Source organism: Dufourea novaeangliae, unplaced genomic scaffold (assembly GCF_001272555.1).
Source record: "Dufourea novaeangliae isolate 0120121106 unplaced genomic scaffold, ASM127255v1 scaffold24, whole genome shotgun sequence".
In the NCBI taxonomy this organism is placed as follows: domain Eukaryota; kingdom Metazoa; phylum Arthropoda; class Insecta; order Hymenoptera; family Halictidae; genus Dufourea; species Dufourea novaeangliae.
The window spans coordinates 1,226,007-1,253,291 of NW_015373905.1; the positions used below are offsets into that span (position 1 = coordinate 1,226,007).

At 33.6% G+C, this 27,285-nt stretch overlaps 1 protein-coding gene across 2 annotated transcripts in view; it reads left to right on the forward strand.

Annotated features, from left to right (window-relative positions):
- LOC107193792 (GRAM domain-containing protein 3-like) overlaps positions 1 to 27,285 on the forward strand; it is a 154,628-nt gene that overhangs the window by 101,418 nt on the left and 25,925 nt on the right. For both annotated transcript variants that reach the window (XM_015583296.1, XM_015583297.1), the window contains exon 4: positions 19,890 to 20,066. In XM_015583296.1, the coding sequence (XP_015438782.1) occupies positions 19,890 to 20,066 (177 nt within the window). The remainder of the gene's footprint in view (positions 1 to 19,889; positions 20,067 to 27,285) is intronic.

Sequence of the window (27,285 nt, forward strand, 5' to 3'; positions counted from 1 at the left end):
TACCTTCAATAATGGGACACCCTGTAATCGTGCTATAAGTGCCTTTTTTTCTTCACGCCACCCAACTGTCTTTTCGTATAATATTCATCGATAAAAATAATTTATATACGATCAATATTGATTGTATTATAAAGATTTGTTTGTACTATCCATTCAAACATGGATCGGCTAGGAAGGTTTCTTTCAGGAAAATATATACAGGGTGTCCCAAAAAGAGGGGACAATCCGCAACATACATATTCTTCGTGCAAATACAAATAGAAAAGTCCTTTACCGTTTTGTGATCTGAAGCTTCATTTCCGAGATATTAGTAGTTCAACGAACTCCAATCAGCTGAGCGGTGGGCCACATGTACGAGCAGAGCAGTCAAGAAGCAGTGGCCGACCGCACAGCTGATTGGAGTTTGTTTAACTGCCAATATCTCGGAAATGGAGCTTCAGATTATAAAATGGTAAAGGAGCTTTCAATTTGTATTTGCACGAGGAATATGCATGTTGCGGATTGTTCCATCTTTTTGGGACATCCTGTATATAAATTCTTTCACACGTTGGCACCCGTTGGCGTAGATCTGCGTCACGGGAGGGAACTTAAGGGGTTATGCCTACTTGCGGGCTCGCAAAAAGACGTACTTTCGGAGTTTACTTTTAAAAAACTTGAAGACTTTTTTTAAACATACGTCATTGTATTCGAAAGTGTACATTTTAAAGTGTTTATAATAATTTCTTTAATGCAAAACATGCATTTATTTTTATGGTAGTTTTTGTATTCAATAAAGGACTTGGTCATTTTTAATCGCTTAAACGTCGATATTCCAATTTTTATAATAAAATAATACGACTTCTTGAATGAGTCACATAACAAACAATTATTTAATTTCATTAAGTGTTTAACACTAGAATTACCGAACCCGTCATAACGACGGATTTCAGATTTTTTATTTTGCAGTTATTGAAATCCTAGAGATACTTTCAACGAAATTTATGTTCACCTTTAATTTCTTGTACCCTTTACATTACACTGTTGTAAGCTGTATTGTATTATATATTAGACGTATTAATATATTGCACAATTTAATTTAGCATACTGTCAACGCTGGTAGTTCTACTGTTAAAGCTCAGGATGACGCCTAAAATACCTACTGCAGCTTTTCACTATATATTATTCGAATAAAATTGTGCCGAACTCTGGCTGAAAGTAAATGAAAACAGTAGGATTGAGCGAAATAAAGTGACATCAACGGACTCGCTCTCACAGCGAGACAGTCGGTAAATTGATCAGACTGATAATATAATCTTAAGTGTCCAATGAGTCATTCATTTCCGCAAATAGATGTTGTCATTATTTTTCATTTAACCTTCGTGGAATTGTCACTAATAATAGATTTCTGAGATTCTTTTGATTGAGACGAGTCGAAAGAGTGAACGACACTATAAACTTCAAAGTTGTTTCAGACTATTAACCACAAAAGAATTTCTTATTTTTCATAACAGCACTGAAGAATTATCAACAGTTTCATAATACTCTCTTAACAAAAATGGGTCCAAACACGACCCCATACAAATTACTTCTACTTAACATTTTTAATTTGTAGAATTCACAGTAATTCCGAATTACGTAAAGTAGTCTAATCGAGGTCGTGTTTGGGCTCATTTTGATCAGGAAAGTCTCTGAAATCTATTAATGATAGTTTCATGAAGATTAAATAAAAAAAAATCAAATTAAATTTTTGTTTGTAAACGACACATTGGATTGCCTAAAAAATAGATTACTTGCGCAAATTATATTGATTGAATGTCATCCACATGGTTTAACAAGCACCGTAGATTTACTAGAGTCCTACAAGTTTTTAAATCATCGATATTTTTAGAAGTAACAAAAAAGTTACACATCTGTATCGATCGAGTATTATTTACTCGGCTGAACAAGCATCAGAGATTTACTGAAACAGTACAAATTTCTGAACCATTGATGTTTTTTCAACAGTCTCTACCTCTTCTTTACATACATGAAAGATCCATGATCATGCATGTGTCTGAAAGTTAATTACGCTTGATGAATGAACGCGACTCCCCAGTGGGTGGGTATACACCGTGAAAAAATTTGACGAGCTCTTGAAAAGAGAGATGAATGAAAACGATTCACTTACTCTTCGCGCCTTCGCTGTGTGCGCAGACGAACTTGTTACCTTGCAGGGAAATAATTAATTACCGAGAGGTATTTCTGCTTGAAATCGTTTTTTTTTTCTACCTGTGCGAATCGAACGCGCTTAGTTCGTTCGAAATTTCCTGTACCGAATAGTGTTTCCCTTAAAAAATTGTGCATATTCAAATAGCTGAATCTATTAAGATTTTAATGATTCTTCTTTTCTTGTTTCGTATACAGAGTTGTGTATGGATCGAGTTTTCTAACATATTCCATTTGGGATCTCGTCTGTGTACAATAATATAGGGACGATTGCAATCTTTTAAATACCTTTTCTTGCTTCTTATATTGCCCGATTCACATTGGCGGTCAACAGTACGGTCAGATCACGTTAATGTGTTGACCTTCATATGTCCTAAACCTAATAGTTAACGAGATATTTACAAAATAATCACTGTTTTGAAATCGCTGTATTGAAGCTTAGGGTCATCGGTTCGAGCACCTATAGCTTCCAGATTGTAAGTACCTACGTATTAAAAATTATTTTCTAAATATCTCGTTAATTATTAGGTTTAGGACGTATGAAGGTCAACATATTTTTACTCAGAATTTGATACTCTATCGACCTGTGGCCTAATAAATAGGCAATTCTGTTTAAAAACATCCGGGTGACCTTGAAATCTCTGAAATGTCTCCACCCACAAAAAAGCACGTACCTTATAAGATGTGTCCCTTGATGCTATTTAAGTTCCACACCTAAAAATTTTCTTACAGTGTACCGTTAAGTCATTATTCGAGGTGATCAAGTTAACTGAGACACCCTATATGTTGAATTGTTAATAAACAATAATTCTGCATATACAACCAAATTTTTGAATTTTTCCTTTTATTTAACAACTCAAAGGTATGTAACTCCTTAATGCATATTCGATTTGGCCATTTACATAATTCACGTGTTGATCATCGTTATGCACCTCGTCGATGATTCATGTGGTTCAAATTTCATTCTCGGTAATTCGATGCTTCTTTCATTCAATTTTGATCGGCGGCTCGATCGATTTGGTTTGATCCGAGCGGTGAAGTTTGAGTTTTGAATACGTAAATGTAAATGTGAAAGACTGCGACAAATTTTGGTGGGAAATATGTAATCTAACTAATGAACATAATCATAATCTATTGTGTTTCAGTATACCCTTTCGAAGGTAAAACCGAATTTTTTTATTCGTATTCGAGTCGGGGCACTGAGATTTGTCGGATTACTGTGAGTTATCACCTTTTTTTTTTTCATCATTATGTGTTAATGTTATTGACGATTATTAAGAATTCCTGATCGATTATTCATGATCATGAAACATTAACTTGTTTCTGTAAGTACTACTTGTGGTGTAAAATATCTACTCCTGTATTTATTAGATGGAATCTTGTATTGAATTATGTTAGACTCAATTATTGACTCAATTATTACTATCAACTGTATTGTTGAAAGTATAATATTTATGATAATATGTATTCGATTTAATAAGAAATTATACGATTGGAATACACATAGAAATATATAAATTTGCATTTTCTTTATGTAATACATATAAGAAAATAGAAAGTGAAGTGGAGTTTGCTTTCATATATTTTTATACAAAATACATTCGTCAAATTATTATAATATTCGTTATCATGTTGCCCTTACAAACTTATTTTCACGATAATATAACATTGTTTACACAATTTTCATTTCTTCATTTGGAAGTCATTTCGTACAAATATATGAAAATTATTTTAGTCTTGTTACGAGCCCGGGCCGTAGCAACACGAAAGGCCGGCGAGTTTAGGTTTTCCAAGGAATATGGTATCAATTTATTAGTAAGGTGCGCGGACGAATCTGACGCGAAGCCAGAGAGCCGCAGGAAGGTGAAATTCGTGAACGAACCCGATGCGAAATGGGGGAGTCACTAGGATGTGATTTTGCAGACGAACTCAGGGCTTAACTGAGGAGCTGCGAGGAAGGTGGAAAGTCTGTACAGACGAACCTGATGCAAAAGCAGGGAGCTGTTAGGATGCGGACGAATCGGATGCAAAATCAGGGAGCCGTTAGGAAATGTTAGTTAGTGCCTCGTAACCTTTGAATTTATAATTAATACAACTCGAGCGGTAAAGTTGTATTAATGTGGGAACGGTCGACCTGATATTATTCTAAACTAGAGGAACACTAGTACATCGATAATACTACAGATTTGTGGATCGTGTTATGGAATCAAAATGAACTACACAGATTTATAAAATAACAGTATTATTAATCAGTCTTTTGTTACAAATGTGTTGTGTAGTGTTGTCGCGTAGTAGTTAGTAATAATGAAATAATAACTATTACCGAAATAGATAGGTGCTCGGTGTTAACGCACTGGCGATGCGGGGGTTGCGAGTGGATTTTACGGAATAATGCCAAAGTAATAATTCTAGCCGGAAGACAAATAAAGTGTTCACGGTTTACTACGAGGTTAACTGGATTCGAAAGGGAACTTTAGCCCGATCTCACTCACGTAACGACCAACTCACAAGAACGTGACGCGACGTGACTATAAAGGCGACGGTACAGTTCTGATCCCCCGAGGGTTGAAATCAACGGGTTTATATAGGCCTAGAAATTGGTGGGGATGCTATGAAATTTCTATACAGGGTATTTCACGTAACTTGATCACCTTAAATATATCGCTTATTTTGTATGATAGAAAAAATATCAGGGGAGAAAAATATTCTGTTCGAAGGCGCCAATACGGTGATGGGCCGAATTTTTTTCTCAAGGTCATTCTTTTCGAGATTTCAAGGTCATCGAATTTTTTTTTAATGGGACTACATATTTTCACTACAATACTCTTATAGCATATAATATGTTGATCTTCACATGACCTTTAGCGAAAAAATCATGAAATGTTTGTCAGTAAGCTCAGTACGCGTTCGGGGACGGTAAATGAAGGAATTTCAATTTCATTGGAACTGTCTTTAGTTAAATCTTTATTTTAGAAGGTGTTCAAAATGTGCACCATGAACCTGGATACATTTTTGGAGGCGGTAAATAAATTCTTGCTGTACATTTTTAAGTTGCTCTGCAGTAATTGATCTACATTCATGTAGAACCGTTTGTCGCATGTTTTCTGCCGATGAAAGGAGAATACGAATGTGTGTTTACAAACACCAGGGACAATTACACGGTACACTGTTCCAATGAAATTGAAATTCCTTCATTTACCGTCCCCGAACGCGTACTGAGCTTACTGACAAACATTTCATGATTTTTTCGCTAAAGGTCACGTGAAGGTTAACATATTGCACCTCGTTGGATTTGTTTTTTTATATGCTATAAGAGTATTGTAGTGAAAATATGTAGTCCCATTAAAAAAAAATTCGATGACCTTGAAATCTCGAAAAGAATGACCTTGAGAAAAAAATTCGGCCCATCGCCGTATTGGCGCTTTCGAACAGAATATTTTTCTCCCCTGATATTTTTTCTATCATACAAAATAAGCGATATATTTAAGGTGGTCAAGTTTCGTGAAAAACCCTGTATAAGGAAATTTTTGACGGTTGAAGTTGCGTCACGCTTTCTAGTTTTTTGGTTACCACGCCGTGGGAACGGGTTTTACTCCCTCGCTTACTCAAGAGATAACGAAACCGTAAGGGCATTTTCCTTTGCCGGGTGCGAGCTCAGACTATTAGAGCGAGAGGTATGATAGAAAATTCTTCATACGTAACAGTCTCATTACACCTGAACGGGTTAATAAGAACAGAAACTTCGTTTTAGCAGTTTATAATTAAATGGTGATCGCATAAGAAAGATATTTGGACAAACTTACGCTTTATTAAGGAATTGTAAGCTTTAACAAATTTCACCTTTTCAATATTAATTATTTGTATTTTGTCAATCTTATGATTGATTATTGTAATTATTATCATTCATAAGATTACATTATACTAACGAAATTTAATACATGTAGGCGGATCAAAAAGATGGCATTTCGTCTCGGGAATCGTCTACCAAGAATCGTTAGTGGGGTAGACGACCCCTACCCGAGACGCTTGGGTTGCTCCTCGGCGCAGCCCCTAACTAGCCAAAGGCTCTAATTACCGCTTGCGAGAAAACTCCTCACCTAGCGGCCGCTACCAAGAACCCAAGCGACTGGGAGAAACGTCTCCACAGACCGCCTGTCCCATCAGATTATCAGATCTCCTACATACAAATGATCACTTAATCACGTATAAATGATACATTATATGAATGATTACATACAGAGTTAATCATATACAAATGATACTATACAAATAGTTAATTAAGTACCTTTAAGACATTTTCAAAGACAGAATCCCACAAAAAAATGTTGGTGCACATTTAATTATTTTATTTATCGGAAATAATCAGTCGTCTATTTCTGATCTGGTTACAAAACTGAGAAAAGCGATTTCTATGGCGAATGCCTTAACGGTTACATCCCTTTTTATTAGACATTACATATGTAGGTACATGAAAACATTTTTTCACTGAAACTTTTCAAGAAACGTTCGCATGCAGACGATTAAGGAAGCTAATTTTTTAAAATTCATATTTAAAAAATATGTTTCTACAATTTTACGTCGTCACAAGGACAAAATTATACAAAATTTTTTAATCGATCTTTTTATAAAAAGGGCGTTTTTATTTGATTTTTATGATACCAAAGGTGCAAATTGAATGATTCACTTTCAAATATAATTTTAAAAATTCATTTCAACGCGAATATACTTTGAAAAGTGAATTTTCCACTCGTCTCGCTACTATTACATTTTCCAATATACATATACGTACGTACTTACACGCCCATGTCGAAGTTTCGAATTGTTCACCAGATAATTGTATGTTTCGCCATTCTGTCGCGACCTTCGGGAAGTATTGCACACCTGCTGCATTTCAATAATGCACGAAATACGTCACGGTGCGCCGAAGATTAGTTTATTGGCATTGTAGGGGCACAGTGGAAGTTCTGCAGGTTGTGCGCATGACCTACACGTAGCGCAAGATAACTAACGAATAGGTGCCAATTGCATATAGAACTTTTTACATTGCATTCCTCGAGCACCCACATTCAGCAATTAAGCCGTTGCAAAAACGAATGGGACATTTATCGCTCAATCAGGATCATAGATTTTCGGGAAAAGTAAATATGTACCTACATAGTTATTTGGCTCGATTAGGATCATAGGTTTTCTGGAAAAATCACTTAATGTATAGACATCAGTGCAACAAATGTCGTTGGAAATTGTAAAATATAATGTTCGGTTAGTAAGATATAGGCCATTAAAGTTGACAAAATTTCGTGTTTCTTAATGGCTTGAATGTATCAGCCATTAAGCAAGTTTGTTTTATAACCGTTTTACCATTAAAGTGCATGTTGTAAACGTAAACTTTACATATAAACAATGCAAAAGACTCTGAATTTACTCTTATGCTTCCCTTCTGAATATGTCATAACTAGACTCCGGATGTTTATGTAAATGTATATTTTTATAGAAAACGGATAGAGCAATAGGATCTGAGCAGAAATATGTTTTATGATTAGAGAATTCTGAAAATATATTTTTTATTTTGCACTTCTTCCATAATGCATATGTTTTTGTTTTATATTTAAAAACATATGTAATAACTTATTGCATATGTAATTTGCCCTGTATATATCTTTCGTGTTCTTAAAAAAAAGTTTCTTGACAAATCAATTTAGTCTATCAGGAAACTATCGCACTATAACTGTAGAATACTATTAAATGTCGATAACATAAATATATACATCGTGGTAATTATAGACAAACATCAAAACATACTTGTATAGGCTTCAGTTGTTCGTTGAGCATTAGATATGGCATGACTTGTATCTGTTAGACTGTTTTTAATAACGCCGAAAACTCGGAGTAGTAGAATATCACTAATGAAACATTGGATCGAAGACGATTGTAATTTTGTCATCGATAATGAAAAAAGTGTATACATATAGTAAAACTTATAATAAAACTACAAAATGCGAAAGAAAATCGCAGTTATTGCAACATAAATACTGCTACACACAAAAGGTACGTTGAAGAAGCAGCTAATACGTGTAAAAGGGATACCTACTTCTGAGCAGCTACAAACGAGTTTAAAAAAAATGAATTTTACGTGAATTTAACGCGAGGAATGGTTACTGTTAATATGCGTGTATTAATTAGTGTGTCTTAAATAACGATGTATGGAGGAATTTCCTAACAAAATATACAGACCGCATTGTTCAGGAAGAATCGACACTACGAACAAATTACTTGGACGATTGCTATGATTCAAGTATTCAAAATTCAATATTAGGGAAGACATTGCGGATCATTTTATGTGGATTTCTGTGGATGAAACCACTAATGCAATAGGCCGGTGCATTGCAAATTTAGTGGTAGGAAACCTCTGGGATATCTCGGTTTGTGAGTTCAGCCCTGCAAATATTACTACCGAATGGTAGTGAGGAAATACTTCTTTTACTGGTCACAGATACAGCAACGTATATGATCAAGGAAGGAAAAGAATTAAAATTATTTTACGAAAATATGGTACATATTACATGTATAGTGCATGGTTTACATAGAATTGCGAAAGAAGTACGTCTTCACTTTCCACCAGTGAATAAATTAATATCATGAATAAGCAAGGCCTTTGTTAAAGCACCGCTTTGTAATGAAACGTACCGAAGAATATTAAAAGATATGTACTCCTCTACCACCGGAACCTATTTTAACTGGATGGGGTACGTGGATTGAGACGGCATTATTTGATGCTGAATATTTAGAAAAAAAATGCTTGTCATTTACTGTAACTCAAATTACAATATGTCATAATAAATCACAAAATGTATTGTTCATGTTGAATATTTTCCTTGCAAATTTGTATATTTTCCTGCATATTTGCATATTTTTCTTACATATTTAGTGTGCATAAATATCCGGAGTCTAGTCATAACTCTTAGTCATATTTTAGTAGAACGGAAGGAAAATATAATAGTTATGTTATACACTGAGTTTTATGCATCGTTTCATGACTCCAAGCTACATGTCAGGTATGATATCCAATTGAGAAATCTTGATCATATGTACTTGCTACTTTTTATGATAGCCGCATTTAAAGTGTCAATTAGTACTTATGTACCTATCTACGCTTCCTCTAAACGAACCCTTTAAGTCTGCATTTTTTTGGTACGTGGGAATAATTTTTTCTAATCAATTATTAATAATAGAAGCGTAAATCCACTCCATGTTAAATTTTATAATCCTAAATCATAGGGTTTAGCCATAATAAATAGATCATCTGGTTTAGTCATAATGAATACTGCATATACGCAACATCGATACTCTACTAAAAGTGAAATAACACTTCTCTTTTATTTCAATCAACATTTATACTTCTTGAGTTGTTTATTATTATTTTTTTCAACGACATATTTGACTTAACTACATACATACGTGACCTGCGAAACGTAGAAATGTTGAATTTTTCATGAAAATCGAAAAGAATAAAATTTTCACAATAGTTAATTTCAATAATGTTTTGAAATTATGGTTACCATATTAAATTCGATAATTTAATTATATAGTTTTAAGCGAACATCGGAAAATTATCAATTTCCATACAAATTAATTTAAAGCCAACATTTATGCCAGTGGTATTAAGTCTTTCATTGTGATTTGCATTTTTGATAAGATAGTCGAATTTATCAACCTCCAAAAACACGAGAATACCGATTTTTATAAAATTCACTGAAGCTTTGAGTTTCTACCACTTTTTCGGGAAAAACGACTATGTACATATGTACACCAACGAGCACACTCGGCTTCCGTTAGGGGAAAAGTGACGTAATAAATTTTGTAAGGGGTCAAATAACCCCTCGTGGTACATAAGGTATGCAAAGAATTTTTCTCGGTAAAAAATAAGCTAAGAGAGAAACGGAAAGCGAAAAATTGTATAATCAGATAATATAAGAATTTACAGAAAGTCAGATGAGCGACAGAAATAACAATGAATGTACGATTTTAAAGTAAATTTTGAAAGGGGTCATTTGACCTCGCTTGGTACGTTTAGTGTTAATTTCAAATGAACCGTTACGAAGTTACAGTGATCACGGCAAACCACTTTTTGTGAAGAGACATTCGGGAGATCGCTCATCATTTATTTACTAATAAATATTTTTAAATAAAAAAATTACCTTATAATCTAGAAACTGCAATCTTTGAAACACAAATACATTTTTTGAAAAAGGTCTTATAGTTTTTGAGAAAAAAATTCCCAAAGAACACCCTTTTTTCGGCCTCCTGATGGCATGACCCCTTAAATGCAGCTCCACCGCTGATTGAGCCGCGCACAGCATCGGGGAACGGTCGACCTTTTGGACCCGTGCCAGGCCAGACGATTCGAACTTTCAATATATGCTCGTATTTTCCGCCAGATCGCCAACCAATTTGTAATTGGAAAACGTGTACCTGCTACTCCTATGGCGAAATGAAGTTCTGGTACCAATTTGGCGTCGCGAATCGCCCTTCGTGGGGAAAATGTCTCTTTTTTTTTTTAGTTAGTCGTATCTCTCTTTTGCGGTTAGACTATTTGAAACCGAGGATTTCGCAAATGGAAATTGTTTCTTCATTAGTTTAACCAAATAAGCTTTTTGGAAATTTTATTTTAAAGGTGTAAGAATAATTCTTTTGTGATTGTCAGGAAAAACGCTGCATGTCACATAATTCGACTTTCGAATTCTATTCTACACGATTATTGTCGAGACGTTATCCCCACCACTCGGGGGGGTAGGGGGTGGAACCTGTCAAGCACATACTTTGTTGCCCAGGCTCGGGCTTCGGGCAAAAAACGAATTAACGAGGGTCTGAAGCATTTCTCCCTACAAGATTACTGTCCCGGCGCCGACCTTAGGTCGGGACGATAATCGAGAGGAGTCTGTATTGTCGTCCAACGTTCTGAACACCAATTCTTCTTATTAGCAATGTTTGCTTGTTTTTTTTTTTGCAATATAAGTGTATACATATCTTCTTGTCTTTGTATATAATTTTTCCATGTTTTTGCGTTTTTTGTAAAATACAAGTTACGTATGTGCGTATCATTCGTATGTAATAGTGTGATATATCTGGTAAAACAAAAATGCGGAATATAATTTTTTTTCGTTTTATTTTATACAAAATAAGTTATAGTATCACCAGATTAATAAAAATAGAATATAAATAGCGATTACAAAATAAAGATACGAATAATCGTCGTGTTCTCCAAATTTTGTGGACTTACGCCTTTTGTGCTTAATGCGTATGAATAGAATATTGGACTTTGGTTACGTTGCATTATTTTATATATAAAATAATATATATTATAATAAATAAATCTACAGCTCAATTAATGCATAGACTCAGATTTTTTGAAAATGTGATATGCGGTGTTTATCGTACTTACTGTTTTTTATTTTCACGTCCCGTGATGTGTTAAAAATTACATTTAGGCGTAAAATATTTGTTCAAAAACTAGGATTTCAACTTAGATTTATATAATTATGTACTTGGTATCGTAATAATCGCGACCACACTTTTATAGAAAATTAAGAATATTTTCATGAGATTCTGTTTTCATACTTTCATAGGGACTATGTACTGTAGGCCGTTGGATAAAGGTTTAAAAAATAAACGACACGTATACGCAACGAGAAAAAAAAAAGGATCCGTTTATTAGGAAACGCCAGCGAGCCGGACCACGCGTCGCTTCGGTCACTCCATGAATCTCTCCCTCGACGCGCTTCGCCCGTTGACATCGTCGTCAAGCGAAAAAATTCAGTCTCGTCTTTGTTCGTCGCCAGCCCCGTCGCTATTCGGGTGCGATACACGGGGATCTCATAACAGGAGCGTACCTTAGAAGAATAAAATCTTACAGTACATATATTATTTTTCACTTTCACATTAAAGTTTCAATCCGTTCTGTCTAAAACTGAAAGAAATAATGAAAGAATACAAAATTTGAAGCGAAGCGTCGAAATAATACAATTTAGTTGAAATGGAGATATGTGAAATTGTAGGGATTGTTAGAGTGCGTTAAAAATAAATCTTACAATTCGAATTACGTGCAAACTGAAGATCAGATTCATTGTAACGTTAAAAACTATTTTAAGATTCTGATGTAAAGTGTTGCTAAGAATGAAATGTTTAGATTATTAATTTGAAGTACATATTTATCTAACTGCAGAACATACTTCGTATTAATCTGAAACGTATCAGAAAAGAATAATACGAATTATTTGGTCATCCAAAAATCCAGAATTGTGATCTACATTTTTCAATTTGTATCGTATTTTATACAAACACGGATAGTTTCTACTACTTTTTATAACTTCCTTCCATGTTTTGGGTGATTTTATTATATTAATTATACAAACCATTCATCCTTCTGGTTACAAAACTGTTCAACGTGTTTTTGAACAATTTCTCTGTTTTCGAAATACAATCTTTCTTCTTGGAGTATTTCAAGGTACAGAATGAATGATCGTCTGACAGCGTAATGCCTCGTAAATAGTGTGAATGCTGTAAACATTTATTTGAAATGCACTTCGTCTCCTCGCACTTTTTCACTCGTGTTTCTTAGAAGAAACAAAAAATCGACCTCTAACACGCGTAGAGCATAAATTTTATGTGTGTCAAAAACAACGAATGTTTACTTTTTATTCAACCGTTAAAAAAAATAGGTAACAAAGACACTGCACTCGAAATGTTACGATCTCTGCGGATTATCTAATTTAAAATTCTACTCGACGAATACAAATTGTTAAAGGAATTTTTATTCAAACTTTAATTCTTACCCATTAGTGGAATGTTCATTATTCTTGCACAAATATTAAATGTTTCGAAACGTTACAAACATCCTCCAACTGCCACTCTATATTCTCAAGATTAAAAAAAAATCTCTAAACTGTTTAAACATTCTGTTTGCCGCGATACATGCACGTAATAACAACGTCAAGTATAATCACACGGTTTTATAGTTCCTAGTTCGCATTAAGAACCTTCGACCATAACTTCCGGTTCGATCCTTCGCTTACTACGTGTAATGTTTTTAGTTTCTATACACTGCGAGCTACTACGTCAAATGCAAACTCGTTAGTAGTAATAAAAGAATTTTGGAAAGCTGAGAGATTTCTCTTTAAAGGCCTTCAGTGGCCAATTTCTTGATATTTTTCTTCGTCGTATACAGTCCATTTCAAAATAACGTAAAATATTGCATAATTACCATATACCGTTGGCTTGTAACGTTAGTACTGCGCACCGTCTCGCTGGCAGATGCCAGGGTACTCATCTCATTACACGACGAGGAGATACAATAGGAAGGAAGAAGTTCAGTAAAAAAAAAAAAGCAAATTAAGTTCAGTAAAAAAAAAGAGTGCATCTATCACAATAACTAAGGATGGGTAGGATGTACACAGCATCTGCACTCTCTCATCACTTCGCATTGTGCACTTTTTGTCATTGCGAAAAGATTGGCTAGAAATGTGTTCGCTAAATTTCTGAAATCTCTCCTTTCTTCTAAAATAAAGTGAAACTAAAAAAGAAAAACAGATCATAACAGTTCAAACGCTGCGAAATCGTTTTAAAGAGAAAACGTACCGCAAAAGAGTCATTCACCAATTTTTCAGACCATATCGCAAGTTTCACTATCGAGGGCATAGGGTAAAAAAAATCTGATCGGTTCGGCCTTTGGCACAGGGGTTACGTGTACTTTTAACTTGAAAAAAAAACGTGGGCACATGGAAGATTCCATGATTTTTGTTGAAATGGCATCGTGTTTTGTGAAAAATGGTAATTATGCAATATTTTATGTTATTTTGAAATGGACTGTATACGACGAAGAAAAATTTCAACAAATTGGCAACTGAAGGCCTTTAAAGAGAAATTTCTCAGCTTTCCAAAATTCCTTTGGAATTTTCTATACGATCATGCGTTCGCAAGTTACAGGCGCTCAAAGTGGAAAATGCCTTTTCTCATATGATGACGAATAACTCAACCAATAAAAATTGTACAACAAAATTAAAAAAACGAAATAAAGAGAAAAGTTTGCTCTCTAAAAGAATTCCATTAAGATTACCAGAAAAACTTTTATTTGGCCCACGTATCCTCTCAAAGTTGACCAACATTTTGTAACATTCGCTTGCTGCTCTTCATCTTGAATAAAAAAGAAACAACCTACATGAAAATAATGTTTGAATTCCCGATTCAAAAACTAGAAACTTCAGGCTACAAAATGATCGTATACAATATTTTTTATAACTATTTTCCGCGGAGATATAGTGATTTGAAAATGACCCATATTTTCGGCAAATTTTATTGGTCCCTTAATTTTGACGCCCAGTGTAGTTTCATATAAAATATTCGAGAACGATCGTAACTACGGATTGTTAATCAGACTGTACGTCTTCCAATAATAACTGGATATCGTCGTTCTGTGCGAGTCGCTACCTTCGACCATCACAGACACACAGCGTCTACCCCGGAAATCAATCAAACGCGAAGCGTGTCCCCGCCGCGACATTCAGTCATAGAGGGGTATAGATAAATACAGAAAGTCGTAATGCGTTTATTCACTATTCAGAAGGTCAAAAGGGCAACGGGGTCTAGACCGTGGTGTCTCCGACAGCTTTATCGTCAGTCTGATTTCCCGGCTGGTCCGTGGAGGACTCGCGTAGCCGTCCGAACTCGTGTTGCACTTCAAGATTCTTCTTCGATCTCAGCCACTCGCCGAACCATATCACGTCCACGTCGATCCATCGGACAAAATCATCGTCGTCATATGAACGACAACACGGTCTTCAAAACACAAATCAAAGTGTTTCAATTCCATCAAAAATGAGTATCTTCTTTTTGGCTCGACTGGCTATGATCTCGTTTGGAGCGAGGTTACGATCCACCGCCCGAGTGGCATTCAAAAAGCATCGTTACCAACGAGGTTTCTACTGATCCAGACCTGGCTTGGCCAGAAATCAGAAAGAAGAAAACGTTCGACAATCCATCCAAACTATTCGCTATCGTCGCTGGACGACGATACCCCATATCAGCTGATCTCGAAGGATTTTTTTTACTATTTTTTTTTTTTGTTCTTACCAGTTTATTTCGTGTTCTTACAAATTTATTTGGATGTTCACCTGGTCCTTCACTACACCTTTCACGGTAGCCACGTTGTTTAGTCGATTTCTCTTGGAACACAAGATCGTCGAGCGAGACCGATCTTGACGAAGTCGATCTTGTTACCTCTCACGGTGTTCAATTCAACACCGACTGTCCAGTCTGGAGCACACTTGTCGCTCGGACCATCGGTGAATATTCTCCTTTCCGATCGGGACACACCTTTCGTTTCGTCGATAAATCGTCTAGTTATCACGTGGTTTCTTCAGTTTTCTGCGAAGGGCAACGAGCTTCTAGTTTCACGCGTTTGATTAGTTTTTCGATTTCAGAATAGACTTGCACTGAATTTTGCCGTGATCTTTGACTTTGAAATAGAATACGGATAGGTACCTATTTGTCGTGATTTTTTGTTTTTCCTTATTGTTATGGAACGGTATCACGTGCTGTGATCGAAAATCTATGTTTGTTCAGTGAATGTGGCTGAGTCTTCCAGTTTATTTCGATTTTTGGACGACGCGAAAATCGACATTAATACTGGATTCTTGCGAGACTTAAAAGAGTCGATTGTTAAAAGGTGTACGTGGGTGCACCTACGAATAAATTGGTAGAAACGAGGAATAGAACGATGGAGTTCGAAACGCGAGGCCTGATCGACTTTTGCTTCTCCTCGGGCCAGATCCCCAGGACTAGGTATGATCATAGAGATTTGTGTTTTCTTTCATATTATAAAACGAAGTTATTTTACATAAAATATTAGTAGAATTATTCTACATACATAAAATATTTCATCTGACATTGAAGCATATTTTATTGTTTCATTTCATATTCACACTTACATAATATGCTTTGCATTATTTGTTACATGTTCCAATTTCGCTTATTGTTTATTCACACTGCTTTATTGTGTAGGTACGCAATGATTACTTAAAATGTTAGTTCCCCTTTGACAGAAGCACGAGTGCTGTATTTAATTGCAGATGGCTCGTGTTTATGCAAAGTCATATTTTTGGAGGCTAATATGTGAAAAAAGGAGTTAAATTAAATCTTAAAAATAAAAAAAAAACAATTTACTGGATAAAGAAGAAAATGAACACTGCGGTATATATATTTACAGTTCTTTCGTTAATTTTTATACGCTAAAAATCGTTTTTAATTAATCGGTTGCTGCTTTGTTACGATTGATTGATTGGAAAATTTCAATTTTATCGTTTGCAGTTACAGCTGCTGTCTCCAACTTTTCAATATATTTTTATTATTTCTAAATGTGGTGGACAAATATGTAAGTTTGCGTATACATTTTTAAAACAATTTACGAACCACTGCTTTTTTGCTTGCTTTTGAAAATTAAATGACTTAATATAATGTCAGATATTTAATATAATTTCGACCGAATAGTTTAGTGACGAATTTATTACTAACTGTATCTATTTACATAGTGTAACACATTGACAACAATACAGCATTATTTATTTTCTATTGACCTTTTGCATCAAGTTATTGTGAAATCTTTCGAGAAGTCACCTTTTTCGAAAATACAAACTCATATACTTATAAGAAAATTTACATCTCCATTTTCGACTTATTTTATAATGATGAATCATTTTTTTGTAGACTGTACCATGACTTGTAAGACACCCTGTATAACATTTATAACTTTGCATTCTGTATTCAATGTTTTTTTTTATTACAAAAATGAACAATTCACTTTAAACTCTTTTCCAATTGGTTCAATCGAATATCAACAGTAAAACAGTTTCACAATATCGTATATTACTTTATACTATATTCATACAAGCAAGAAGTCTTTTCGTTTAGTACCGTCATTACAAATATTAGATTATTTATGATAATCCTTTATTACAGGGCTATAACTGTGTTTATGGGAAATCCTGAAATGCAGAACCGTGAGCTTTTATTTAGAGATTTGACTGTACCTATACACAACCTCCTTTGAAATTTATCCATTTAATTATATTTATTAATGTTATCGTAAACGGTGTTAACATTCTTTCTTACAATTTTCCCTATTAAGTATTAATATTAACGTCTTCATGCTCACCATATCGTTTTCGATGTACACTACCTTGACATTGTGCCAGTGCAAAAATTTGCAAGTAGTATTATTTTCCCTGTCAGCTAGACCACACTCGAGTTAAAAATATCTTCGTCGACTTGAAAAAAAAAAAGAGAAAAAAGCGCATCGATGACCTAGATAACTCTGATGAGAAAAATGAGCACGAAAGACAATCCTCTTTGCATAATACTCTTTCCTTGTGCCCATTCAACTTGCATCCTGAACATCTTCCGCTATTGTTGAAGTGCAAAAAATCTTTCAGTGTTCCATTTCCACTCTGTGTTCCAGATTGGTTAATAAAAGAAATACCTTATCATTATTAGAGTACCACTTTATTTTCCCAATTCTATGTTTTCGGTCTCATGAACTCTCAAATAAAGTACTGAAAAATTTATCACAAGTGTGTTTAAATAAAAATAAACATTCAGTTTTCTTAGAGAATAGATCAGTTATATGTTTCCGAAATATGAACTAAATATACAATATGCATTTACTACATATAACCAGATACTTATACATATATGTAGCTATTCTCACGTTAATTGATAATTTAGTTGTTAGTCGGTGGTAAAATTGTCAGTACACGAAAAGTATAGTTTATTCCTTTTCTTTCGTTTAATTTAGTAATATTGTTCGAATAAATTTTATGTTTATCAAGTACATAATTTGTATATATAATTTGCGATCATCTAACTCAGAGAGCGCGTTAGTGAAATAAATGCTTAGAAAATAATCAAGTTTTTGTACAATTATCTGCAGAATTATCGTTTTTTTTTAAAAGGAATCATTGAAGCATTATTGGTGTTTAAGACACAACGCAATGTATGAAATACCAGATATGTGTTTCTAGAATGGAACCACCCACGGTCTCCTTACTTTTACGTAGTAATAAGAGTACCTACCTGTAAGTTGGTACGACATATTAACCCTCAAAGACACGGATTGTGAATATGTGATTCCTTTTTTGTTTCTTTCTAATATTAGAAGGCACCAGCAGACTTTTTGTTTATCCGTTAATTTAATAATCTTCTATTTTTAACGGTAGATAATTAAGATGAAAAAAAGAAAGAAACATTTTTCGAGTAAAAGCAATTTAGAGACGATTTTTAACCGTACACAATGGCTACGGAATACGTCGCCAGTGTCCTTCAGGGTTAATCGGATTTTATAGAATTTTGGGTAATTGTGCAGTTTAGCGGCTTTTCTCGAGTTTACCTACTTCACTGCGGTTTTCTAAAACAGCTTCATTTTGTCATTAAAACGAAAAATCAAGCGTGCGAGGTCAAAAAAGTAATATAGTTCCCGAGATATTTACAAAAAAAAAATGCTACTACTACTACATTCACTTTTGTTTATATGCGCACGCTATTTCACTACGGTTTTTTTTAAATATCTTCATTTTATATCATTGAAATGAAAAATCAAGCGGAGGCGGTCGTAAGAGTAATGTACATTTGTTAATTTTATTTAAAAAAGCGTGCGAAATTATTCGGAATTATACACTCAACACCGATTTCAATGACCTTTGAATATGTTATAGAACTCAACATTTCGGACAACTTTTTCCTGTACATGTTAGCACCGATTGGGCTTAGTTTCCGTCATATTTATAGCAAAAATTGCGAAAAGCCGCTAAACTGCACAATTACCAAAATTCGTATCATTTCGTTGTTCCTTAAGGTAGCTCATGCGTTTGGTGTCGTATCTCGCTGGGACTCCATACGACGCTTTATACTATTTATCAATTTTACCAATTTAATTTGAACGATTAAGATTTTAAACTACTTCAAAATACTGAGACGGAAAAAAAGTTTAAAAGTAACTGTGAAAGAAAAAAAAAATGTTTCCGTACTGTAAAAAATAATTAAAATCTTATTTTTTTAAATTGGAAAGTTCGTTGAGCAAATCAAAGGAAAACAAGTGACGTTGACGCTCATAGCAGACATGCGTAGAATATACTACCAAACGCGTTGAAACCTAAGTTTGCATACTTCGATTAAGTTTGATCGTTAACATATTTTTTTTCCGTGCCATCATAATCTCTGTAAAAAAATCTATAGCCACCTAATTTTTTTACGAAAATATCATTTTTTCTAATTGAATAATGAGCGATTAACTTCTCAGTGTCAATTACAGTTCCGTAAGGCTCGTGTTAAAAAGAAATTTTGAAACGTTCCTATTTCAATAATTCCATCGTTGTCCTTGCGAGTTTTTGGTAGCAATCGAAAGCTGAAGCTTTAATGTAATAAATTTTCAATTAAATTTCTAATTATTAGAAATTTGTGTGAGCCACCTTAAATGAAAAGTGACCTCTCGGATGCACCACACGATCGTTGTTTGCGCACAAGATCTCACGTGTCCGGTGAAGGGTTGCATTCAGTTTCTAAGAAACCATACATATTCGTTTAGCATTTCCTACCAGTGTATCCACGAAATAGTGTATCGTCTATCAGCGAGGTGTTCACCACGTGAATTCTCGTTGTTGCAGGTCTGCGGGGTCCATAGGAGCACGATCGGCACCCAGCACGCCCCTTCAAGTAGCCCCTGGCGGGCAGCAGGCTGGTGGCCAGCAGTCGATCAGCGGGTCTCAGCTTACCGTGGCCACTGGGAACATTTCTCAGCCTCCAAGGAGTCCGAGCCACGCGACTTTGAGATGCAACGACAGGTGAGTCCTCTCGACCTTCTTCGAGGTTTCATGTGTCTCGGTTGATTCGTGGGTTCGTTTTGACTTACCTAAACACGTTTCACTGAGTTACTAACACGAGCGTGTCAGTACTGTGCCCTTAAATTATTTTTACGTACAGTGAATTACGGCGAAAGCAGTAGTATTAACGACCACTTAAAGGTAAACTTCAACTAAAAGTATTAAAAAAAAATAAACAATGCTATAAAATGTATATAATACATTAAAGTACTTCAGATTGCATTTTATTTATCACTAATGTTTTTTTGTCAGTATAATAGTTCGGGATGGATAAATAATTAGCGTTAAAAGTAAAGTGTCCGTATTGCTTTAATAGTCGACCATCTTTTTTTGAACATGAAATTCAAACTAAAGTTTGTTTATTTTTAAATATAATTTGTAACAACTGTACATAATAATAAAAAGAATAACAGTGTATTTAAAATTTCTCAAATTACATTTTAAAATTGAATAATTTCTTTTAAAAACTTTTAAAAACTGTGATAAGAAATAAAAACTATTTTTTTTTTCAAATGTAAATTAAGTTAAAATAAATGTGTGTTTTTATGGTGAGACACAATAACAAATTATAAATTTTTAAAATATTTTTATTCAACCTACGCCGAAAGTTTTACTGCCTGAACGAATACTCATACTCGATACACGAATACACTTAAGAGGTTTTCTTACACACTCCTCGTTATATTGTTTACAAATTCTTTTCTTGATTTCAAAACACTTATTTTTGCTCTTCCGTTCATGGTTTTTGGCACCACTGTTCATTTCATCACTCATTTTACACAAACCGATCCAGTTTTTGAGGTTAGTAAAATGATTATTACATACTATATAATAGTAGATGGTATACATTGTTATATAATATTATGTAATAATATATATTATATACTATTATATGTAGAATTGAACACACTATCGACTTTTAGCGTTCACTGTGACTGTAGTTAGCTCCAGAAGTCAACCTCTGGAGTCGGCTGTTGAAAATTGAAGGGAACGATGGTCTAGTCTCCGACCTCTCATAAAAAAATTAATTATCGCATTTTTGTGAATTTTGTAAGTACTTATAAAAATGTTAATGTTTTCTAAATAACATAGTATAATTTTCCAGTGAAAAATGTAAGCAACTAAATTACATTAGCCGTTTCTATTCAAAGACTATTTAGGCTTCTCGCGTTCGAAAACAGCAATTGCACATGTACATACAATAAAATGAAAACTGGTTTACAAATAACTTCAAAAACATGTATTTTCTTTACTTATGAAAAGTGCTCATTGTTTTATTTTAAAGTCGGAAATTAAAAATATAATATAAAATTATCATTTAATAAATACTTCACATCTAAATATTTAGTTTTTTAAGCCAAACAATAAAAGTGGTCGACTGCTAGAGGGTGGTCGACATTTAATGCTGTACCCCACGTAATCATTAAAATAAATGAAGGTACGTAGTTCCTGTATCCGGGACGAATAGGGTGTGAGAGCGTTGTATCAACGCGGTTGTGACGTGCTTCCGCATCTTTACCCGCGCTCTCCATCACGCCATGCGGTCGTTCGCACGTGTATTCTTTGTCTTATTGTACGATTTCATTCAATATTACTTTTTATCTTATTTATTTATTTATTTATTCATTTATTGATATAGGGGTATATAACCCTTTAGTATACAATCCAGTTATAATCAGTCAATTATAGGTAACAATGTGTTGTATAATCTATGCCTAAAAGAGACTTCAGAACTAAAGAAGTCCAGCGATACACAGAATTTATTATTAAAATATACATATTATATATGTTAAGAAAGCAGTTTATAATTATTTCATTGCTCATTACAATAAATGTACTCAAATTTTTAAATAAAATTTAATCAACAATTAGTACAACTGAATTGAAAGTGTAAATTATTAACACTTATAAAATAGTAATAATAATTATTGAAATTATGTGGTGACGATTTGGTGAGATTTTGCCATAAATCTTATTTAAACGCTTAAGGGGAAAAAATAATATGTACACCGCAAAACCAAAAATTATGCTATGGTTCATAAAACTCGTTTAGTTAACGGAAAAATTTAATATACAATCAACTTGAAGAACGTATTTTCTTAATTTAAAATAATTGAGTAACTGAAACAAAATTTTGGTTCGTTTCTATTTTCGTTGTTCTCCATTGCATGCGTCGATTACTGAACCCTCTAACGATAAGCTAAAACTCAAGTCCTAACCTTACTTTTATACTAACAATAAGATGTGTACGCATTCGTTTGTCTTGTTCTATTACTATGTTTATTTATTATTGGAAAATATATGGAAAATTCTAATTACCACGGATCCTACCAAAACAGTAGACAGATTGTATATTCTTTATAGATATAAAGAAAAAATGTTTATATGGTGAACTTATTAAATAAGTATTTATTACAAATATGAAGTTTATAATAGATTTATTTATTCGTTTACTATTTTAAAAATTTTCATTGATTTCAACTTTTATTTATAATTGTTTTTATAAGACACTATCATTAACTCTTTTCTAACAATATCAAAATGCAATTTTTTTTTAAATTTTAAATTTTTCGATTGCATTACAGTACTTGAAAATCTATAATAATACTCATCAGATAAGGTTCAGAATTTTAAATAGACAACAGTATCTAAAGCACAGTAAGTGGAACAACACACAGTGAGTGATACACAGTAACCAATACGCGTATTGATGCACAGTAATTGAATTTTTATATGTATAAGGGCACACTAACACGGACTCAAAAAATTATTTTCTTTTATTGTCGTTAGTATCACAGATAAATTCACTTATAAAAATGGACAGAACTGTAGAATCTGTATTGGGAACTTTACTACAGCTAATAATGATACGTACGTAAATAGTATTAAACTTTGTGAAACCTTTATGTTAAGGTGTTTCGCAAGTTAGGGGATGTTATTAAATATATAAACATTCGCAGTGTAGTGATAACTGGCAATTAAACATTTTTCGATAGGTTAAAATTGATCCCTCTATTCGCGACTTGGAACGCTTGAGCTTGATCGCCACCCCGTTGAACAGCCTTGGCGGCCATAAGCCCTTCAACAGGCTTAGATATCTGTGCGCTCTAGTGACCCCGAAACACAGATGCTGCCGCGAATCCGACACCAATCGGTTCACTAAAGGTCTCTCAAGACTAGCTGATGACTAGCACATATTATTTCACCAAATTGTTGTATGTACTAAACTGTAAGATTTATTTGAAAATTCAGAGAAATTCATTACAAAGGGACGTTAAAGTAACGATAATAAGGATATAATATATATATGTATATATGTATATAAAAGTGAAAAGTCGTAGTAAAACTTTATATTAGAATTTAATGAGAAATTAATAACTCAGTACCTTCGATGTCATTCTTATATTTTTCAATCTTACAATTAGCGAAGAAACATTTCTCATGAAAATTGTAGAGATTGTGTGTACAGTTTGTTCCAAAAGTGTCCGAACAGAACAATCGTTTATACGATTTTTATGAATTTTGATTATGAATTATAGAAAATAGTTTACTATGTATATACATTTTTTAGAAATAAATAGCAGAGAGAACAATGGCCGGAATCTGTGGCTTCGCAAGTCATCAGTGTGCGCAACCTCTTGGCCTCAAATGTGGCTATACAGCTTTATTACGTGCCGTATCCGCTTAATATGCCTCCTTGTGAATATTTTCTCTTTCTCAAGTTCGAGAGAAAGGTGGGGAAAAAAGACAGTCTAATATAATGTTACACATTTCGAAGACATTGAATACTGCTCTCTCCTTCGTTTCGAAGGAATATCAGAGTTGTTTTCAGTTTCTATGTTTATTACAAGCAACTTTTTTTATCGTTTCGAAATAATTTTGAATGTAAACAAAATAATTACATACAAATAAAATGAATCCAATTTATCATTTAACGTCTTAATTTCAATTTCTTCTGTATATTTGCATCCGATGAAATGTTTCACCAATTTTTTTAAAAATAAATAATGCGATAAAAAATCTCAAAACGATCATTTTCAAAATTTATATTAGAAATGAATACGTAGGCCCTATTTTTGTAGCCAATATTTTAGTATCACGTACTAAATACTTTTCTTCCAAGCGTTAGTTGCTTCTATTTGACGAGTTCAATTATGAACCTGAAAAACAGCAAGTGAAAATAACACTTATGCCGTTAGTAAGTCTAGTTTATCGATCATTCTTAATTAATAAGGAAAATTAATAAAGTAATAGAAAAAAACAGTAATGCTTTTAAATCCAATATTTAAAAATTGTGCACGGTTTATTTCGAGACGTACTTATGTAAATATTCACGAGACCTGTTCAACCTTTTGTAAAACAGCCTTCAGGAACGTTGCACCAAACTTCAGAATGACAAATAACTTCAAAAAAGTATAACTAAATATATCTAATACAATTAGTTATACGTATATGTATAAAGGGTGAACCACGAATCGTGATCAGTAGAGATATGTTTTTATCAGGTGTAACATGGTTTCAAGAGAGCTTTAACGTGATTATAACAAATTGTTTGTCAACTCTTGTTTTTCATGATTTTTCAAGGTCACCTTTAAATTTTTTTTTGCAAATGCAACTATAACTTTTTTACGCCTAACACATGTTATGTTATGATACTTACCGAATTCCTCTTGAAATCCTCTAACAGATAAACGTAAAAAAAATTGTAGGCGTATTTGCAAAAAATTGAAGGTGACCTTGAAAAATCATGGAAAAAAAAAAGAGTTGACAAAAAATTTGCTATCACGTTAAAGCTCTCTTGAAACCATGCTATGCCTGATAAAAACATTTTCGATTGGACTGCTAATAACAGAGTAATCTTTACTGATCACGATTCGTGGTTCACTCTGTATATGTATATTTATGTTTAACATCTTGGTTCGAATTCAGTCCGGTAATTTAATCGATCAATCGAATTTTTTTCACGATACTTTACGTCCTATGTGAAATGAGTTAACCAAACGACCTCGATGAATGGGGTTATGCCAATCATCCCGTTCTCCCGTTTGTAGTTTGTGGGTCACCATTTGTAATGTACGGTTGCGTAACGCGATAACCGATGGAGAATAGCTGGGATTATCTCGAGAAAAAGTTACCATTCAAAGTTAACCCTTTCCTCCTTGTTCCTGCCTGGGCAAACGTATCCATGGCGGACGCACGTTCCATGAGGCTTATTTTAAGCCGCAACGCAATTACATTACTCACGTATGGTTTTAAATAACTCCATTATCCCCACCTTTGACTAATCAATGCTTTTACGATTCTTGCATCACGCTCATTGTTACTCTAGCCATTTTCCTAAACGATCAGCCTATCGTTCGACCCACGTGGACGCCGTATTTAACACGCTATCATGTAGAAGTGCATATTTGGATATTTACACCTTTTTGAGAAAGTAGAAACTCTATTAGATACGAAGTGGGTTTGGTTATTGCATGTGAAATGTCGCTTTTTTATAGTATTGCTACAATTGCTTGCACTTCGATGAATGAAAATTATTAATTGAAATTTATAAGGTGAAGCTTGGTCTGTATCTTTTATGAAACACTACTTGTTTTAGCAGTAAAACTACTTAGGAAAAATTAATAATAAATGGAAACTAGACGGAATTCTCTTTGGGTATTTACACTTGAAAGTTTTCAGTCAGACTCGAAGATAAATGTCTGAAACTGTATTAATTTTAACGATTTTGGTGCGAGTTATTTTCTCGTAAAAAGGCTACAATTATGTAATAAAGTTTTCTAACAGGTAGTTAATAATTTAAAAGATTACTTTCGAGGCCTTTATTGTGGAACGTGAGTAATCATAGTTGAAAGAATATAATTCGTGCAAGTTAAATAAATGTAAGGCTAAAAAAAACCGACTGTTAATAAGCAACAAACCAATATAACAAGCAATTTTTATATTTTGCATATTCGTACATCTTTCTGACAAAATATATATAAATAATATACATCTTTGTGCACTTATCATACGAACAAATTAGGTACTTAATAAAGCTTGATACCGTGTTTTTGTCTTTGTAATGCAATGTCATTTTTATCAAGGAAACTAAATTTCTATTCTTTAATTTCCTTGTTGTAAAGATAAAGCAAAGGGTATCCTATTAAACAATCGATTATATGGAGAAGGTGTATTCACTACTTGGATGTGGAAAACGTTCTAGTAATGGCACATGAAATCAAATGAAAGAATTATCTGATTTGCAATAAAAGATTCATATATATGGAGAAATGTTTATTTGTCTTGCAAAATATGGAATGATCAAGTGAAAGAGTTATCAGAGGAAGCAATTAATCATCTTAAAGTGGCGAAGAAAGTCTAGATATAATACTTTATAAATATTATAATAACTTGTGCTTACACAGTTTTCTGTAATTTCCACGTATTAGTAAAAGTTCAAATTTTTATTTATATTCTGTATACTATACATATAAATACCAGCATCCTTATACATATGTATACATATACACATATAAAAATCTGTTAAGTTTTAACAAATTTTGTTTATACTATCAATAAGAGTAATAATAAACAGATAACACTTCATTTATGTTGCAGATTTAGTTCATTGAAAAAAAAAATTCCCAATAAAAGACAATTTTTCAGGGATTCATACTGTCAAGACCCGTTAAGGGGTCATGCTCAGTCAGGAGGCCGAAGAAAGAGTAGTTCTTTGGGAATTTCTTTTTCGAAAACTATAAGACCTTTTTCAAAAAATGTGTTTGTGTTTCAAAGATTGCAGTTTCTAGATTATGAGGTAATTCGTTTATTTAAAAATATTTATTAGTAAATAAACGGTGAGCGATCTCCCGAATGTCTCTTCACAAAAAGTAGTCTGCCGTGATCACTGTAAGGGTTCATGTGAAATTAAAGATTCAGTAAGATTTATGTAATGGAAGAACCAATCTTGTCCTTGAACGTGTGGTTTTTCGAAATATTGATTAGGAACAAAATAGCGGACGTTTTCCTGAGAAAGTGCGATTTTCACCTAAAAAATCACTCGTTTTTGGTCAATTAAAAAAAAAGTATGGAACGAAGAAAAGAATCCTTCGTTCAAGGACAAGTTTTTCTGATTTGAAATAAGGCGCAAAAGGCTTCATGTAAATCGACACAGTAGTTTCCGAGAAATATTGATCAC